Consider the following 21,310-nt stretch of genomic DNA (forward strand, 5'->3'; position numbering starts at 1 on the left):
CCTTCAAAATGGCGGTGCCCTCTGGACCAGCAAAAGTCCGCAGCTCAGCCCACCTTTCTCTTCACCTTCTCCGTTTGTTCCCCAGGCACCGTGCACAGTCCTCCATGTAGTCCCTGGCTAGCAGGGTGATTTTTAGGTTAATTCTTAAGTCCTACCACCCCAGGAATCTGCGAGTGCGCTGTCTCTTTAAATATCCAAAATAGTCAAGCCGCTTTTTAAACCTTCAAAATGGCAGCGCCCTCTGGACAGACAAAAGTCCACAGCTGAGCCCACCTTTCTCTTCACCTTTTCCGTTTGTTCCCCAGCCACCATGCACAGTCTTCTGTGCAGTCCCTGTTTAGCCGGGTGATTTTTGGGTTAATTCTTAGGTCCTACCACCACTCGGGAATCTCCAAGCCTTGTCGTCTGTGCCGTCTGTCTCGCTCAGGTCACTGCCAAACTGCAGCTCCGTGTGTCTCCTTTTTTGGTATTTTCACGCAAATTCTTCTGCTAGTTGGGGTTTAGTCCACTTTTGTATCCTTCCCTTCAAGGCTCAGGGGTCCAAGATTATCTTCTGTGTCTGTGTTAATTGGTTTCCCTTTTATTTGTTGAAGAGGGTCTGTGCAGTCCTTCTGCCTAGTCCGCCATCTTGCCGGAACTCAGAATCAACATTTCTAAACCAGTTAAATTTAGTAGTTCAGAAAAGACTTAAGAAGCAAGAGTGAAAAATTATTTCATGACTTTAAAATACCAACGTAAGGATTATAAAAAAATAAACTGTACTTCTATTACTCATGAGAGTAATGCTAGATTTTAATAAGTCAGAAGTTTGCTATTTAAAGGGAACCCTGTGTTTTAAATGTATTTACAGTATCAGTTGAGGTTTACAACAATTCTTAACTAAATTTTCAAAATGAAGTCAGACTTTTCACAGAAGAAGAAATGAAACTGATGCACAGATATAAAGAAATGTTCAACACTGATGGTAATGATAAAATGTAAAATTAAAGCAACAATAAGCAAAGATTTTAAAAATAAAACTACTGAGGAGGTTATTGTGAAATGGGTACTCTCATTACTGATAACTGATAATACTATAGGAAAGCGTTTCTACCTTATGTATCGGGAGCCTTAAAAAATACCACATCCCTTCACAGAGTGATTTTGATTCTTGGAAATTTATTCTAAAGATGAGATACTAAGAAAAGAGGAAACTTAAAGATATTTATATAGCTTTATTTTTAATAATTAAACTCTCGATATAGCTTAAATGTCTAGTGATAGAGAAATGATCACATCAGCCATGCTTTATACTATTGGAATATTCATGCAGTAGATTGTGTTGCACTTACTGGTCTATCACTTAATATCTGTATGACATTGGACCTGTTATTTAACCTTTCAATACTTTAGTTTTCTTGTTGGTAAATGGGAATAATCTCTTAAATTATTTAGAAAATTAAATGCTTAATACTGCCTGGAGAGTGCTTGGTAAATAGTAAGCATTCAGTAAGTTTATTCTTAGTTAAAAGTTTATAATAATGTACAAAAATTAATTATGATGCAAAAAAAAAATGGTATATAATACTCTATGGTAACCAAACCAATGAACTTCATTTTAAAATTCAGTTGAAGGTTGCAAAGTCCTGTGAATTGTACTAAAAAGCATTGAATTATATACTTTAAATGGGTGAATTGTATGGTATGTGATGTTATCTCAGTGAAGCTGTTTAGGAAAAGAAAATTAAGTTGAAAAGCCTGAGACCTTCTATAAAGCCTATTTGAAATAACTGGAAAGGTTATCATTGTATGTAATTTAAATCAGTATTAATTCTTTCAGTTTAGTTGCTTTGATTAAGTTAATGTAATTTGAGATATTTGGAGGTATAAAGTATATGTAATTATTTTAAAACTTTCTCTTTGACCTACATTCTTAAATGGCTGCAGGAAACCCAAGGACCAAGTGTAAGTATAGTATCACTTTCATTTTTGTAGTTATTTTACCAGATTTTTAGCAATAGTTAAAATTTTGGTAGCCTTCAGTTAATCATTTCTGTGTTTAGTATCCTAGTGTTGAGGGAAAAAATCTGGTATAAAACTAGTAAAAATACTGACTCAAATTTTCATTTTAAGATCTTTGTATTTTCATGTCTGACAGTGGGATATAGTAGAAAATTTTAGTAGGCTCACTTGAAATATATTTCACTTGTAAGACTAACTGAAGAAATGATCAAACTTTCCTTTTTAAGTACATTTTACTTGCTTTCTGAAAATCTGAGACTAAAACTTCCTGGTATTTTGTAATAATGAATTTAAAGGCATTTCTTCTTTCTTAATCTATTATTTTGGTTTAATTCATTCAATAAATATTTGACCCTGAACACTGAGAGTATAGCAACAATAAGATAAGATCCTTACTCTTATAGAGCTTATATTCTAGGATGGACTATACATAAAAACAAAAAGATAATTTCAGGTATGTTTCAGTGCTATGAAGAAAATAGAGCAGTGGTTTAGAGAATAATAGGGGGTGTAGGGTAGGAGTATTATAATATATGAGGATGTGATAGGATAAGAAGGAGCCCCCCTGAAGACCTTGAGGAAGATCAATCAGAGAAAAGGAGCAGTATGTGAAAAACCTGAAGTTAGCATGAGGTAAGGAGAGATGAGATCAGAGTAAAAAAACCAGATTATGAAAGGCCATTATACTTTGGATTTTACTCTGAGTGCAGGGGTATGGTCTGGTTTATGTTTTTAAAAGATTATTTTGGCTTACTAGGGCAATAGTAGCAGCAGAGAAACCAGATGGGATGTTATTGTAGTAATACAGGAAAGAGATAATAAAGACTGGAAAGTGGTAACAGTAGAAAAATGGAGGCAAGTTTTAAGGAATTTGGTATATAATTTGGAAATTGAAATGATAAGATTTGAACTAGATATTATGGGTGGGAAATCAAAAGTTCTGATTTGAATGTGTTAAATTTGTAATGTCTGTTAGACCTTGAAATGGAGAAGTCAAGTAGGGGGTTTGAAAATACTTTAAACGTAGATTTGGAAATCATGTGTTCACGTGGTCATGATATAAAAGAGATACAGGAAAATAGGTGGGATGGAGGCAAATTTATATGCTGTAGAGCATAGTTTAGAATGAACTTTGTGAAAAATTGAAGTCCAAGCTAAATAGTGTTCAAGAATTCTCACACTGGATCCAAGCTCTGAATTCAGAAGTAGGTGTGTTGATACTTACCTTATCCATAGGTGGTTAAAAACCAAAAAGAGTTTATTGAGTTGTAGTGAGAGGCAGCATGGGTTTAATAGATTCTAACTCTATAGACATACAAACATAGGTTGGAATTGTAACTTGCCACTTATAAACTATATGACCTTAACTTCTGAGTATCAATTATATCATTTATAAAATTGGAATTTTATATAATTTTTTTCAAATAATTCATCATAACTAAGATAGCATACAATTTAAACATACACTTACTTACTTTTATCTTAAAAAAAAAAAGCCATTTATGTCTGTTTTCATCAAAAGTAGTTAAACAATTTGAGACCAAATGCATCATTGTAAATAACTACTGTTCCAGAGCCTCCTATCTTTTAACTTCTGTGTAAAAGAGCAAATAGGACTGAATCTGAAAATTCAAGAATTTCATGCTAGACCAGAATAAATACTCAGGGAAACATGTACTCATGAAGAGAAAAAATAGCTTAAAGATAAGAATCAAAGATAAGGCTAAAATGGACTCTGTTCTGATGAAGCATGAGTATAATCTGTTTGCACAAAAAATAATATAGTTTCCATAAAGAGAAACAATGTCTCCGGGACTTGGAACTCTGAGAACTTGGTAGCACAGGCTCCTGGGGGCCGGGATTCTCTTTTTCACAATTTGTTGTTCTTTATGGTACCTGGTTCTTTACACATAATAATTATTACATATAGGCATATAATAAAAAATCATTGATAAAATGCATTTTTTAATAACTACCTAAGGATGGTTCTAAGATTTAAAAAGATGTTTAAGAACTTCTTACAAGGAAATGTACTTCTGTGTAAAATAAATCATTTTCTAAAATCAGAAAATACCTGTTAAATTAGTCTTTATTTAAATTTATTAAAATATGTACTTCTTTCAAAATTTATTCTAATACTGTATTTATAAATGTTTATTTTGTGAAAATAATCAACATATTTTAAGATTTCAGTAATATGTCAGCCCAGTATAACATTAAATTCTTTCACATTGCATTTTTTCCTTAAATATTATGGCTTAAGTTCTGTTACAAGGATTTCTTTCTAAGGGGAAAATCTGTAAATTTGGCTTTTTCCTTTTATTGATAGTAATAATTTCACTAAAAAAAATTGTTGTTGTTGTTGTTATGTGCCGTCGAGTCAGCCCTGACTCATAGCGACCCCTCCTTGGGTTTCCGTGGCAGTATCACTACGGAAGTAGGATTGCCCAACCTTCCTTCCGAGGAGTGAAAAATTAGCGGTAAAGAAATATTTTCCCATAATGATTTTAACAGTTTTTAAATGGTATCAAATAAATACATTTTTTTGGACTTTAAAATAGTTATTTAAATAGCTGAAATTCAAATAAGCTATTATACTTATTGAGATTCAATATGTCATAGAGCAGAGATACATTTTTTAAAGAAACTTTTAGGTGATTAACATGTATAACAATGTTAACATCAGTCTAATATCATCAATTTATTCTATTGTTTTACTTTAGTTGCCGAGTCCTTTAAATGAAAAGCATGAAGTCTGGCTGCCTGTTGTAAATTTGCTACTTATAAATGTCAATGCAGAAAATAAATCATTTTCTATTTTGTTTTGGGAGACTAGAAGGTCCAGCTTAAAAAATGTGTCTGACCTTTTTGTGATGGGAGGAGCTCTTGTTTTAGAATCTGCAGCTCTATTGCACTGGCTGGAGAGGGAGGGTTATGGACCTCTAGGAATGACCGGCATATCCATGGGAGGACACGTAAGCCTTTCGTTTCAATTTATATTTAACTGAGATTGTTTATAATATTTAGGGAATTTTGATTATTTAAAAAATTCACTTTAGGTATAGAATTATTTTTAATTTTGGTGAAAGTAGGAAGCAGGAAAATTCTAAACTTTCCTTTCAATTATGGCATAAAGATATTGTTTCTTTTAGTATATGATTTATGGATAAATTGATTATACTACTCCACAGTTATGCCTTACATATTATATTTAATATTTTATTAAAAGCTGACTACAAAAATTAGACTTTTCAAGTCTCAAGTACAAATGTCTTATTTTGCTGTTAAATTTGTTGTTGTTGTTGTTGTTGTTGTTATGTGCCATCGAGTTGGACCCAACTCATAGCGACCCCTCCTTGGGTTTCTGAGGCAGTATCACTACGGAAGTAGATTGCCCAATCTTCCTTCCAAGGAGTGGCTGGTGGGTTTGAACCGCCAGCCTTCTGGTTAGCATTCAAGTGCCTTAGGCACTACACTACCAGAGCTCCCGTTAAATTGGTTAAGATAGCTAAATTGGAAAATACTTTTCACTTATCTCCTTACCCCCACCTGCAGTGCCACCAACCTGTTTCACCATCATCTCCGTTCTAGAGTGTACTAAAACAATGTCCTAATTCATTTCTCTCCCTCTAATCTTTTCTTTCATTAATCTTTTTTTCAACAATTTTTTCTCCACATCATAGCTAGAGTGATTTAAATATGATCTCTGCTCTCTATTGCTTAAAATCCACTGAAGATTAGCTTTTACATTGGGCCCTCGTTTTGCCATGTGCTAGCATCTCTGTAGATGTTTTTTCAAATGCATTTTATTGAAATATAATTTATGTACAGTGAAATACATAAAACTAAAGTGACATGCGTAGTGCTTAAGGCATTTGACTGCTAACCAGAAGGCTGGTGGTTCAAACACACCAGCCAGTCCTTGGAAGGAAGTAGTGATATTGCCTCGGAAACCCAAGGAGGGGTCTCTATGAGTTGGATCCAACTTGATGGCAATGAGTTTTTTTGAGTAAAGTGACATGGGTCAATGGTTTTTTTTTTGTTGGTTTTTTTTTGTTTGTTTGTTTTGTTTTTTTGCAGTGTTCCCTTCCCTCCCCTGCCACCTCTGGCAACCAACAAATAAAGTTTCCTTCCATATATAAACCTTTCCTTGACTTTTTACAATAATGAACTAATACTGTATTTGTCCTTCTGTGATTAACTTATTTCACTCAGCATAATGTCCTCCAAGTTCATCCATGTTATGGCAGTGTTTTGCAGATTCTACATTATTCTTTAGCGTTGCATAGTATTCCATTGTGTGTATGTACCATAGTTTGGTCATCCACTCTTCCATTGATGGGCACATCCACTCGTCCGTTGAGGTTGTTTCCATCTTTTTGCTATTGGAAATAGTGCTGCAGCAAACATGGCTGTGCATATTTATGTTCCTGTCCTGGCTCTCACCTCTCTAGGATATGTATCTAGTAATGGGATTGCTGGGTAAGATGGTATCTCCAGTTGCAGCTTTCTAAGGAATCATCATATTGTTTTCCACAGTAGTTATATCACTTCACAGTCCCATCAGCAGTGTATGAGAGTCCCAGTCTTTCCACATCCCCACCAGCATTTGTTATTTTCTGTCTCGTTGAACCTTGCCATCAGTGCTGGGGTGAGATTGTATCTCATTTTTGTTTTGATGTGCATTTCTTTAATGGCCAGTGATTGTGAGTGTCTCTTCATGTATTTGATGGCCACCTGAATATCTTCCTTGGAGAAGTGTCTTTTCGTTTCTTCTGCCCATTTTTCAATTGGATTGTTAATCCCTTTGCTGTTGAGGCATTGGAGTTTTCTATAAATCCTAGAGATAAGCCCTTTGCCAGATACGTAATTATCAACCAGTATGAATCTGTTGCTGTCATTTTGTTATGTGCTATATCGTGGTGTCGATTTCTTTGTTCCATATAATTTTCTATGCTGAGCTTGTTTTGTTTATGAATCATGTTATCACTTCCTTCATTGCTATTGTGTTAGTATATGCTGAATATTTGTGCTGGTCCTCTTTTTTATTTTGATGTGAAGGTTTATCATTTTTTTTTGAGGTTACCCTGTGATTTATAGTTTTCTTCCCAAGTTTAGAACAGTCTGTTCTATCTTGTAGTTGTCTTGACATCCATACTATTTAGAAGTTCTGTAGCTACACAGTTTTTTCCCTCTTTTTGGTTTGTAGTTGTCCTCATTTGTCAATTAATGTCTCTGGTTCCCTGTTTACAATCTTGTTGGTTTATTTACTTTGGATACTTTCATAACTGGGTTGGTTTCTGGGTTTTGACACCAGAAATGGTGACATTTAATGGTCAGTTGTTGTTTGCTGTTGTTGGTTCTCTGTCCAAAGAACTCCCTTTAGCATCTCTTATAAGGTTGGAATGATTTTAACAAATTCCCTTAATTACTGCTTATCTGGAAATGTCCTAATTTCACCATCATATTTGAGGGACAGTATTGCTGGGTACATAATTATTGGTTGGAAGTTTTCTCTTCAAGGGTTCTCTTTAAGGGTTTTATATGTACCATCCCACTGTCTTCTTACCTGCATGGTTTCTGTTGAGAAATCCGAGCTTAGTCTTACTGGTTGCCCCTTGTAGGTAGCTTTTCAGTTTTCCCATGTTCCTTTCAGAATTGTTTCTTTGTCTTTGGTTTTGGTGAGTTTGATGATGATATATCTTGGTGATTTTCTTTTGAGGTCTATCCTGTTTGGGATTTGTTGGACTTCTTGAATGGATATATTCTCATCTTTCATCATACCAGGAAAATTCTCTTCCAACAAATCTTCAACATTTTTTTTTTCTGTGGTTTTATTTGTCTCTTCCTGTTCTAGAATTCTGATTACACATAGGTTATTCCTTTTGATGGTATCCCACATGAACCTCAGGCTTTCTTCATTTTGTTTTGATCTTCTTTCTGATTGATCACTTTCTAAAGAAGTATTGAGGTATTTGCCTTCAGTCTCACTAATTCTGTCTTCCAGTGATTCAGTTGTACTCCTTTGCCTGTTCAATGTCTTACCTATTTCTGAAAATTTAGTATTAATCTTCTGGATTTCTATGTGTAGACTTTGTTTCATTTCTGATTTTTCATTTATTTTGTCATTTTGTTCTTGTATTGTCTTCCCAAATTTTTCTAGGGTTTTCTCTGTGTTTTCCTCAATTTTGTCAGCATTTTCCTTGATCCGTCTCTCAGTCCTTTGAAGATACCTAAGTATAATTCTTTTGTGTTCCTTATCAGGGAGTTCCAATGCTGCGTCGTCTTCAGGGATGTGTTTTGGGTCTGTATCCTGGTCGCTTGTTTCTCCTGCTTTATCTTGGTTCTTTGTGTGGACTGTGATGCTCTGTTGTCTCCAAGGCACTGTGACATTTTTGTGTTCATATTTAATTGGTGATTGTATGTTGGAGTGAATGGCCCACGATTTTCATTTTCTTTGTTTTGTTTGTATGTTACCTATATAAGCAGTGTATAGTGCTCCTCTATTCGCTAGTTGGCAGCACTTACACACTCACTACCTGTCTCCTTTCCCATTGTCAGCCTCCCATATGTCCCTGCTGTCCTTGGCAAACAGAGCCTATTCTTAGGTCCCTGGAATCTGAATGAGAATGCTGTTGCTTTAAAATCCAAATGGCTGCTACTTATAAAGATTCAAAATGGCTCCACCCTTGGTCACTTTAAATATCCAAATGGCCTCCACTTGTAAACATTCAAAGTGGTTGCACCCTCGGTCACTTTAAATATCCAAGATGGCCACCTCTTGTAAACATTCAAAATGGCTGTACCCTCCATCACTTTAAATATCTAAAAAAGGCCACTGCTTGTAAACAATCAAAATGGCTGTACCCTCAAGACAGTGGAAAGTCCACTGCTCAGGTTGTCTCCCTCCTTGCTGTTTCTCTTTCTAGTCAGAGGTCACCAGCACAGTCATCCCTGCAGGCCTTGGCAACCAGAGCTGATCAATTCTCAGGTCCCAACACCACTTGGAAATATTCAGGCTGTTGGTTCCATCAGCCTGACCAACCACTGCTCCGACCATCTCAGTACTCACTGATTTTGTTCAGGTTTTCCACTGGTTGATGCCTAATCCACTTCTGTATACTTCCTTTCAAAGCTCAGGGCTCCAGGATTATCTCTGTATCTCTGTCAATTGGTGTCTTTTCTTTGTTGAAGAGTGTCTCTGTAGCTTATCTGCCGATTCCTCTATCTCCCCTCTTTTCTTTTCACCTAACCAAATAACAGCCTATCCTTCAAGTTTGGAGCTTACTTCCTATATGAAGCTCTTGCTAACTCCCATCCCTCTCCCCAGACTACACTTTACCTCTCATTAGCACTTTTTTCATTGTATCATGATTACTGTTTACCATTCTCCTTTCTCCGTGAAGCAGTAGGTTCTATCAGGGCTTCCCTACCTTGTACATATTAGTCACATAATACTTGTTAACAAATAATTATATATGAAGTTTCTGTAAGTCATTTGAATTATAAAATTAAGTCTAAAATCTTATTCAAATTCAACTACCAGACAGTGAAACTGAAGGGTGGAAAATGATTTATCTTACTATCTAGAGTGTTTCCATAAGGAGCCTTGGTGGCACAGCAGTTAAAGCACTTGGCTGCTCACCTAAATGTTGGCAGTTTGAACCCACTAGACACTGTGGTAAAAAGATCTGTCAGTCTGCTCCTTGGAAAATTATAGTCTTGGAAACCCTATGGGGCAGTTTACTCTGTTTTAAAAGATCATTAAGAATCTAAATCAACCCTATAGCAAAGGTTTGGTTTTGGTTTAGTGTTTCCATTGTTAATGACTGTGTCAAGTTCTTATAATGTTCACCTTGACTACTGCCTATTAACTGGTCTCAAAAGCTTACTCTCACTAATCATTCCTATAAACTGCTATCGTTTTAGCTTCCTTAATCATCTGATTGATCATTGCCACTCCTTTGCTCAGGCCTCTTTATTAATTTCTCATTAACTGCAAAACAAATGGCGTTCTAACCTCATCCTAATCAGTCTTTCCAGTTCTATGTCTCCCCCATTCCATTAGCTACATACATATGCTGTATTGACTAGCCAAACTGAAATATATTGGCTGTTTCCCTATTTTATACCCTGTGCTTTCTCACCATCTTACCTTTGATCATACTCTCTCCTTTATATGGAAGACAAGGCCTCCATCTTTCATTCTCCTTAAAAAACTTGGCCATTTTATGAAGCTCTCTCTGATTCCTCCAGTCAAAAGTAACTTCCCCCTGCTGAAAGCACATACTATGTTATATCACTTACACAGTCTAGTCTGTAATTCACCAAATTCGTGGCAGATTCCAGACAGCTGCAAAGGTCTGATGTTTTATAGTTGCTAAACATGAGCAAGTTACTTAGGTAATGAGTGTGCTAAATCTGTAGCCCAGCATCTCCATCTCGGCTTACTTGCACTAACCCAGTAGAAAGTTGCTCTCAGTGAAGGGTTTTATGGGGTCATATAAGTTTTCTGTTATACTTTATTTCTTTCTAAGGGGGTGATTATATGTCCTTGTTGAATTTATGATTTTGGCAGTTTAAAGAAGTTGTTAGACATTTTCACAAGTGTTTAGAAACTTTATGTTCATGTCTTACCTCACTAACTACTACACAAAGTATTTCCTAATACTGCATTTTTTTTTTTCTAGTTTAATAAATGGAAACTCTCTAAACTGACTATATTATTTCTTTACAGATGGCTTCCTTAGCCGTATCTAACTGGCCTAAGCCCATGCCATTGATTCCATGTCTGTCTTGGTCCACAGCATCTGGGGTCTTCACTACGGTAATTTAATTGCACCTGCTGTTTAGATAGCTGTATATAATTAAAGATTATGTTTGGGGTTCCCATAGCTACCCCCAGATGTGATTGTTGGAAGGAATCACATGACTCAGCATATATTTGTACTCATGGCTAAGATTTAGACAGAAAGTAAATTCAGCAAAGGGAAAGACACAGTGGTGAAGTCCAGAGAAAACATGTGTGAGCTCCCAAGACTCCTTTCCCCGTGGAGTCTCACAGGACACATTTAATTCCTCCAGTAATGAGTTGTGACAAGCTGCGTACTAGGTAAGCTCTCCTAAGCTTAGTAGTCCAGGGTTTTTATCAGAAATTGGTTAATAAGCATCTTTTGCTTAGCCGATTACAAAATTCCAGAAGGAAAGCAAGTGTTCAGCAGAAACTACTTTGTTTATACAATTTAGGCATAGTGTCCTACTCTATTATTTAGGGACAGTTTTATATTAGTGTAAGGAACTGTTAGTTCCCACATGTCAGCCAAGAGCCAATCTTGCAAGCAGACCTTTCTAAGTATAGGTTATGTCAGGCCTGCTGTGTTCTTTTCTACACAGTAATATTAATATTAATTGGACATATACTTTATGATGTGATTTGATCTTAATTTAGCTTCTTATTTCAGGGTGTATTGAGTAAATCAGTTAATTGGAGGGAGCTGGAAAAACAATATTATTCACAAACAGTTTATGAAGAAGAAATTATTCACATGCTTGAATATTGTGGCGTAAGTATTTTTAATTTCTGCAATATTGGGGAAAGTTGATTGTGTTTTAAAATTTAAGCTTTTAAAGAGAATTGTACAAAAATTTTTAAAGCAGTTGTATACACTTTTTTAAAAATGTCATTTTAAAATTAAACAGATACAACATATCATGCAAAGTATGTGCATGGCTTAGTCAATTTATTTAAAAGTAAGCTAATTTGTAACTACTGTCAAGGTCAAGAAATAGGCTTGCTTAGATTCAGTTTCCATTTCTTAGACAAGACTGTAGGAAGTACATAATGTCTAGTTGTCTATCTTTTTTGTGATGTAAATCTCCATTGATGATTATTGACTATATATATTAATGCATTAAGGGTTACAAAAATGCCAATATTCCAATTATGTAATTTCTTTTTCACTTATGCTGAATAAATTTATAAAAAGGCACTTTGCTCATCTATTATTTGGTTACCTAGTAGTTTAATTTATTTAGGAAGGGCAGGAAAATGCTTGATTTTTTCCTTTGAAGAAAATGAATTGGTTCCTTGTTACCCTCCATAGGTGACCAGTTCTTTGTTTAATAACATTACAAGCTCAAGAATTTTTAAATTTTGCACACTTGACTTGAAAGTCACTGCTATCTCAAGCCTCAGAAAGAGAAAGAATCTACTATCAATGACAACTTTTTAGTTATAATTAGATCACTTTGAACCTCACTCATACAATGAATGTATCTTCCATAACCTCAAAGAGTAGTTAATTGCTTGCCTAAGAACTTTATTACAAAATATCTTTACCTGCAAGATGGTTTACTTACAAGGAAGTACTTAGTGTATGCATTTAATCAGAAGGACCTATATTTGAAAGCTTAAGAAAAAACTGCACATTTTTATTTTTTGAAAATTAAGAGAGTCTTATTTGGTTTTGGAAAGATTTATGAATCAGACAGCATAATCATAATAAAAGTAGGAAGTGCTCCCCTGAACAAAGAAAAGCTATAGTTGATATAGAAAACAAAAGGAGAAAAAGCAAAACATAGCATTTTTTTATATATTTCGAGCATGTATATTCAAAGCACAAAAAGTAATCAATCACATAATTGCTTTTAGTTGTGCTTGTTTACTTTTAACTTTTTGAAAAAGTAATGCATTCATATGGTTTGAATATGTGAAATATATGAAAAGGTATGCTATAAAAAACCTCTGTCTTCCATTCATTCAGTTTCTATTCCTTCTGTTGAAATACATATTTTTAAAAGGCAATTTATAAACTTTGGCAATATGAAATGGAAATTAGTCTTAACCAGAGCATCTTTCTCTGTGCCTCAGACTCTTGGTAGTTGTATACTCAATCTTTTTGTCTCAGTTAGAACTAGTTCACAGTAATGAATATTCAATATCAATATGGCTTCTTTAATTTTGTTTCAAAAACCAGGTTTTCCCAATCAAAAGAAGCTAAATTTGTTGATGTACCACTCTGAGTAATTTTAGGATGTTTGATTCTACATTACCAGATATTACTATAAACCTTTGGAAATTTGTTGATGTAGTGATTTGTTCTTATTAGGTTGTTGGTTTTGGTTTTTTATTCTGTTTTTGCTTTACCTTCAACCATTTCTTAATTTTTTAGATTAGATAGCCATATAGTACAAACATCAAAAAGTATGAAAAGGTACACAGTAAACCTTTGAATAATATGGATTTGGACAGCGCAGGTCCACTTATGCACAGATTTTTTTCAATGTATTGATCTTGGAGAAATTCAACAGCTAATAGACATCAGTCAAAATAAGACATGACTCAAAATGAGAAGAAAAAAAAAACAGCAAACATATATTAATACTAGGAATGTGGAATGTGTGAAGTAATAATACAGGAAACTTGGAAGTTGTCAGAAATGAAATGGAATGCTTGAACATCAGTATCTTAGGCATTAGTGAGCTGAAATGGACTGGTGTTGACCATGTTGAATCAGGTCTACCAGTGAGAATGACAAATTGAAGAGGAATGGCATCACATACATTGTTAAAAGAACATTTTAAGAGCTCGGGACCATAATCTCGGAGGACATCATGCTCAATTGTCACAATATAGTACATAAAAATCTTGTTCTACATCCTACTTTGGTGAGTAGTGACTGGGGTCTTAAAAGCTTTCGAGCATCCATCTAAGATGCAACTATTGGTCTTCCCTTGCCTGGAGCAAAGAAGAGTGAAGAAAACCAAAGTCATCTACAAACAGTTAGTCCAAAGATATGATGGACCTTGAAGGACCTCAGCCTTCATGACCTTGAGACCAGAAGAACTAGATGGTGCCTGGCTACTAATGCTAACCACTTGGAAAGGGATCAAAATTGGAGATCCTGGTTAGAGTGTGAGGAAAATTGCAGAACAAAATTCAAAAACACAAAAATAACCAGAATTACTGGTTGGATAGAGACTAGTGGAACCCTCAAGACTGTGGCCCCAGGTTATCTTTCGGGACTAGAAACAGACTCAATTCCATGGACTGGCTCTCAGCCCAACAGTAGAAAGACCTACATATAGAACACCTACTCTAGGGAGATGCACACACTTACCCTAGGGAGATGCACTCATTAGATAACCAGCCATGAGACATCAGAGAGGCAGCATTCACATAGAGGGAAAGCTGGACTGACAGGAATGCATAGATAAGGAGGGTCACAGGGAGGAGAGTTTGTTATGGTTGGGGATGGTAATTGAGGCCATGAAATCAATTGTGCATGAACTGTTGGATGTAAAACAAATCTGCTTTGTAAATTTGCATCCAGAGCACAATTTGAAAAAAAAAATCAGGATCTTTCTGTAGTACAATAATGTCAGTGATAGGATAATAATACCCATATTCCTACAAGGAAGACCAGTTAATACTGCTGTTATTCAAATTTACCCACCAACCACTAAAGCCAACAATGAAGAAATTGAAGATTTTACCAATTTCTGCAGTCTGAAATTGACCAAAATTCCATTCAAGATGTATTGATAATTCCTGGGGATTAAAATCTGAAAGTTGGAAATGAGGAAGCATCAATAGTTGGAAAATAATGGCATTCAGATGACACTGAAGATTGCATGATAGACTTTTACAAGACCAATGATTTATTCATTGCAGATATCTTTTGTCATGACTGTAAACAACGACTATACAACTGGACTTCACTATATGGAATACAGACAGTATCTGTCAAAAGAGATGATGGAGAAGCTAAAAAACCATCAATTGCTCATATACAAGTTTAAGTTGGAGCTGGAGAAAGTTAAAACAAGTCCACAAGAGCCAAAATACAACTTTGAGTCTATCCTACCTGAATTTAAAGATCATCTAAAGAAAAGATTTGATACACTGAACTCTATGACCAAAGATGGGATGAGTTACTGGATGATATTAAGGACATAATACATGAAGAAAGCAAAAGGTCATTAAAAAGACAAGAAAGGAAGAAAAGACCAGAATGGACATTAAAAGACACTATTGATTAAATAAAAGAGCTCAACAGAAGATGTCGAAGGCAGCGTTGAGGTAAACTATTATAATAAAATGTGCAAAAACTTGGGGTTAGAATATAAAAAGGGAAGAACAGCCCAGCACTCCTCAAGCTGAAAGAAGTGAAGAAAAATCTTCAAGCCACAAGTTGCAATATTGAAGGATTCTATGGGCAAAATACTGAACAATGCAGGGATCCTCAAAAGAAGATAGAAGAAATACACAGAGTCACTTTACCAAAAAGAATTGGTCAATATTTAAGCATTTCAGGAGGTAGCATACGATCAAGAACTGATGATACTGCAGGAAGGCCCAAGCTGCACTGAAGGAATTGGTGAAAAAAAAAGGCTCCAGGAATTGATGGAATACCCATTGAGATGTTTTATCAAACACTGCAGGTGCTCATTTATGCCAAGAGATTGGAAGACAGCTATCTGGTGAACCAGTTGGGAGAGATCCATATTAGTGCCTATTCAAAATAAAAGTGATCCAACAGAATGTGAAAATTACTGAACAATATCTTTAACATCCAATGCATGTAAATATTGCTGAACATAATTTAAAATATTGGAGCAGGGTATTGACAAGGAACTGTCAGAAATTTAAGCTGGATTCAGAAGAGGACAAAGAACAGGGATTTCATTGCTTCTGTCAGATATATCTTGGCTAAAAACAAAGAATACTAGAAAGATGTTTACATTGCTTTTATTGACTATGCAAAGACATTTGACTGTGTGAATAATAACAAATTATGGATCACATTGCAAAGAATGGCAATTCCAGGGCACTTAATTGTGCTCATGAGAAACCTGTACATAGACCAAGAGGCAGTTGTTTGAGTAGAACAAGGGGATACTGCATGGTTTGAAATCAGGAAAGGTGTGCATCAGGCTTGTATGCTCTCATTTCACTTATTAAATCTGTAGCTGAGTAAATAGTCTGAGAAGTTGGACTATATGAAGAAGAACACAGCATCTGAATTGGAGGAAGACTTCTTAACAACCTGTGATATTCAGGTGACAAAACCTTGCTTAAGTGAAAAAGACTTGAAGCATTTACTGATGAAGATCAAATACAGCCTTCAATATCGATAGCACTTAAACATAAAGAAAACAAAAGGCCTTACAACTGGACCAATAAACAACATCATGATAAATGGAGAAAAGATTTAAGTTGTTAAGGATTTCATTTGGATCCACTGTCAACACGCATGGAAGCAGCAGTCAAAAAATGAAATGTCAAACTTCCAGTAAGATGGTGGAACAGGCAGAAAAGCTACACAGGCCCTCTTCAACAAAAGAGAAACCAATTGATACAGATAAAGAAGATAATCTTGGAGCCCTGAGCTTTGAAAGGAAGGATACAGAAGTAGATTAAACACCAGTAGTAGTAGAAGAACCTGAATAAAAACAGCGATTAAGGAGATAAACAGAGTTGCAGACTGTCAGCTATCCTGATGGCATGGACAGCCTGAATATTTCCAAGTGGTGATAGGACCTAAGAATTAACCTAAAAATTGGCCCTACTACCCAAGGGCTATATGCCTGACTGTGCTGGTGGCTGATGACAAAAAAGGAAAAAAGGAAAGAAGGAGGCAAACTGAGCTGTGGACTTTCAGCTGTTGAGAGCACGCAACTATTATGAATGTTTACAAATGGTGGCCCCTTTGGATATTTAAAGAGACAAAATTCTCATTCAGACTCTAACTAACTAATTCACTGCCATCGAGTCGGATCCAACTCATAGCAACCCCTCCTTGGGTTTCCAAGGCACTATCACTACGGATGTAGATTGCCCAGCCTTCCTTCTGAGGAGTGGCTGGTGGGTTTGAACCACCAGCCTTTTGGTTAGCAGTCAGATGCCTTAGCACTACGCCACAATATGCTCTGCTTGCTGAGGACAGCATGGACATATGGGAGGCTGACAACTGGAAAGGAGACAGGTGGTAGGTGCATAAGTGCTGCCACCTAGTGAATAGAGGAGCATAGTACCCTGCTTATTCATATAACATCCAAACAAAACAAAAGGAAAAAATTACATGAATCACTCCAACATACAATCACCAGTTAAATATAAACACAAAAACATCACAATGTCTAAGAGACAACAGACCATCACTGTCCACACAAAGATGCGAGATAAAGCAGTAGAAACAAGGGACTAGGATACAGACCCAAAACACATCCTTGACAAATGAGGACAACTACAAACCAAAACAAAGGGAAAAATTGTGTAGTTACAGAACTTCTAAATGTTGAGGAACTCAAGACAATTGCATGATAAAATGAACTGTTCTAAACTTGGGAAGAAAATTCTAACTCACAGGGTAACCTCAAAGAAAAATGATAAGCTTTCACATAAAAATTAAAAGAGGACCAGCACAAATATTTGGCAAGTACTAAAACAGTAGCAACGAAAGACGTGATAACATGATTCATATACAAAATGAGCTCAGCACAGAAAATTATACAGAGTAAAGAAATCAACACAATGAAAAAAAAAAATTAAAAAAATAACAGCAGCAAATTCATACTTGTTGATAATTACACTGAATGTCAGTGGAATAAATGCACCATTCAAGAGACAGAGTTGCAGACCAGATAAGATAACATAACCCATCAATATGCTGCCTACCAGATACAAACTTTAGAGACAAAGACAAAAATAGACTAAAAATAAAAGGTTGGAAAAAGATATATTAACCAAATGGCAACTATAAAATAGCAGGAGTGGCAATATTAATTTCTGATAAAATTGACTTTAAGACAGAAATCACCCTAAGAGAGAAGGAAGGACATTATATAATGATTGAAGGATCAGTTAAACAAGAAGATAAATATCTATGCACCCAATGAAAGAGGCCCAAAATACATAAATGAGACGTTAACAGAATTGAAAAGGCAAATAGATGACTTCACAGTCCTCGTAGGAGACTTTAATACATCACTTTCAGTGAAAGATAGAACAATTGGAAAGAAACTCAACAAAGACGCAAAGAACTAAACAATACAATTCACCAACTTGACCTTACAGACATCTACAGGGCACTTCACTCAACAACAGCACAATATACATTCTTTTCCAATGCACATGGAACATTCTCCATGACACGCCATATGTTAGGCCATAAAGCAAGCCTTAATAAATTTAAAAACATTGAAATACTGCAAAGCATCTTCTCAGGTCACAATGTTATAAAATTAGATACCAATAATAGGAAGATCAGTGGAAAAAGAGCAAACACAGGAAACTGAATAACACACTCCTTGAAAATGACTGGGTAAAAAAGAAAGAATGAAATTTAAAAATTCATTGAATCAAACGAGAATGAAAACACAACATACCAAAATCTTGGGGACACAGCAAAAGCAATGATCAGAGGCCAATTTATAGCAATAAATGCACACAAAAAAGAAGAGCCAAAATCAACATCTTAAACCAACATCTTCAACAATTAGAAAAAAACAGCAAAGAAAAAAGCCTACAGTCACCAGAAGACAAGAAATAATAAAGATTCAAGCAGAAATAAATGAAAGAGAAAATAGAAAGACACTAGAAAAAAATCAACAAGATTACGAGTTGGTTTTTTGAAAAGATTAATAAAATTGACAAACCACTGGCAAATTTAACAAAGAAAAAGAGGGAGTGAATACAAATAACATGAATAAGAAACAAATTGGGCAAGATCACAACAGAACCAACTGAAATAAAAGAATAATATCAGGATACTATGAAGAACTGTAGTTAGGGCTAGTGGGTTTGAACCACCACCTTTCTGGTTAGCAGTCACATGCCTTAGGGACTATGCCACCAGAGCTCCTACTGTAAATAACTGTACTCCAACAAATGTGAAGGGGGGGTGGAGATGGTGTTTTTACTGTAGCACACATGTTAGTTACCTTCAGCATCGTAGTGACTGAAAAACTACGTGCAGCAGTTTGAAGTGGAGATTCTGGCGCTCTGAACAGCTCATTAACTGAGAGTATGCCATACTCACGGGGGTAGGATTAGAAAGGAGAATGGGGCAGCGCAAATTACCTGGAAAGAATACAAACAGGTGAACCTTCCCTGCGGAGCACTGACTGGCTGGTGAGATGGGGCATCAGAGGGCTCCCTGGGGCAAGGGAGAGAACACACCAGAGGACCTGTGTCTACTCCGCGGATCTTCCTTCAGCACCTACTTTTATTGGTAAACTTAGGACTGCTAAGCGGGAGCAGAGACCCCTCTGGCTCTGGGTGCCACTGAATCGGGAGCAGAAAGGGGAATCACACCACAAGTCGGTGGGCCCTGGGAAAAACGTGCGTTGCAGATCAGGGCAGCTATTGTAGGTCAGCTTTTTGGCATGGAGGGGCCTGAAGAGCAGGGGTTCTGTTGCTGTCTGAACCTGGCGGAAAGTGGCAGCCCCCTAACAATTGGGATCTTTGCCAAACTTGAGCTAAGGCCTGTGAATAACAGTATAAAATCATCATTAGCAGGCCACTCAAAGCCCTAGCAATGGCTACTGGTGCCTTGGAGCTTCCCCCACCCCTTCCTCCTTTCCCACCTCTTTCCTGCTTCATCTACCAGAAAAACCACATTAAGCCACCATAACACCTGCAAGTTCGAATCCTAAACTCTCTTCATGACAGAGACCTATATCCACATTCCACACAGTGATTCCATCAGCACAAAGAAAATTGCAGAGCAACACAGCACACCTGAAATAATAACCAAAAAAATATATATATATACCAGCTCCACCTTTCCAAAAATATTAAATCATAAAACCAAGACATAACAAACCAATACATAACTAGCAGTTAACAACAACTTCAAAATGTCTAGGAAACAACAGACAACCTCAAATCAAACAACAACAACAACAAAAAAAACAGGATAAGACAATAGAAGTAAAATCCCAAACAAAAGTCTCATTAAACATGGAAGAAGAGGAGGCAATAGAATTATCTGAAGAGGAATTTAGAAGGTATGTTTATGGAACTGTACAAGAGCTGATGCTTTTGAGCTGTGGTGTTGGCGAAGAATGCTGAAAGTACCGTGGACTGCTAAAAGAACTAACAGGTCTGTCCTGGAGGAAGTGCAGCCAGAATGCTCCTTGGAGGCAAAAATGGCCAGACTTTGTCTCACATACTTTGGTCATGTTGTCAGAAGGGACCATTTCCTGGAGAAGGATGTCATACTTGGTAAGGTGGAGGGTCAGTGAAAGCGGGAAAGGCCCTCAACAAGGTGGATTGACACGCCATGGCGGTGGCGATGGGCTCAAGTGTAGCAAGAATCATGGAGCTGGCTCAGGACCGGGCGGTGTTTCGTTCTGCTGTGCGTGGGGTCACTATGAGTCAGAGTCGACTCGATGGCACTTAGCAATAACAACAGGAGCTTAAGGAAACCCGGAACAGAATCAAGGAGAACACAGTACACTGAAAGAACTCAGGAAAACCATTCAAGAACACAGTAACAAGATTCATACACATTCAGAACTCATACAGAAACAGCAGTTAGAAATCCAGAAGATGAATACCAAAATTACAAAATTACACAATACAGTGGAAGCACAAAAGAATAGGCTAGAGCTGAAGAATGCATTTTCCAGCTAGAAGATAAATCCCTGGACACCAGCCTGTATGAAGAGAAATCAGAACAAAGATTTAAGAGAAATGAAGAGAACCTAAGAGTTACATGGGACAACATGAAAGGAAACAAAATATGCCTCTTTGGAATACCAGAACAAGAAGAAGTGGAAAAAAAAAAAAAAAAACACTGAGAAAATTGTGGAAAACTTATTAATAGAAAAATTCCCCCATATCATGAAGGAAGAAAAGATATTTGTCCAAGAAGCTCAAAGAACCCCATACAGGATAGGCTCCCAAGAGAAAAACACCAAGGCATATCATAATCAAACTTTCTAAAACCACAGACAAAGAATCTTGTGAGTTGCTGGGGACAAAAGAAATATTACTTATAATAATCAAACAGTTAGGCTGAGCTCAGATTACTCAGCAGAAACCATGCAAGCAAGAAACCAATGGGATGGCATATATAAAACACTGAAGGAAAAGAACTTCCAACCAAGAATCCTATATCCAGCCAAATTGTCCATCAAATATAAGAGTGAAATCAAGACATTTTCAGACAAACACTATAAGAAATGCTTAAGGCAGTCTTTCCAATAGAGAACCCGCGATGGAGAACAACAAAATCAGGACACATGATGTCAACACTAAAACCAAATCAGAAATAGATGCTCAAAATAAGACCATAAAACA

The 21,310-nt window shown here is 36.3% G+C and overlaps 1 protein-coding gene across 1 annotated transcript in view; it reads left to right on the forward strand.

The window, feature by feature from the left end:
- The window catches only part of ABHD18 (abhydrolase domain containing 18), a 124,924-nt gene that overhangs the window by 84,193 nt on the left and 19,421 nt on the right, over positions 1–21,310 (forward strand). The window contains exons 7-10 of the mRNA XM_007952986.2: positions 1,917–1,944; positions 4,838–4,976; positions 10,739–10,828; positions 11,463–11,564. Coding sequence (XP_007951177.2) covers positions 1,917–1,944; positions 4,838–4,976; positions 10,739–10,828; positions 11,463–11,564 — 359 coding nt within the window. The remainder of the gene's footprint in view (positions 1–1,916; positions 1,945–4,837; positions 4,977–10,738; positions 10,829–11,462; positions 11,565–21,310) is intronic.

The sequence above is a fragment of the Orycteropus afer genome, unplaced genomic scaffold, assembly GCF_000298275.1.
Source record: "Orycteropus afer afer isolate SDZICR_OR568_19922 unplaced genomic scaffold, OryAfe1.0 scaffold00367, whole genome shotgun sequence".
NCBI classification, from domain to species: domain Eukaryota; kingdom Metazoa; phylum Chordata; class Mammalia; order Tubulidentata; family Orycteropodidae; genus Orycteropus; species Orycteropus afer.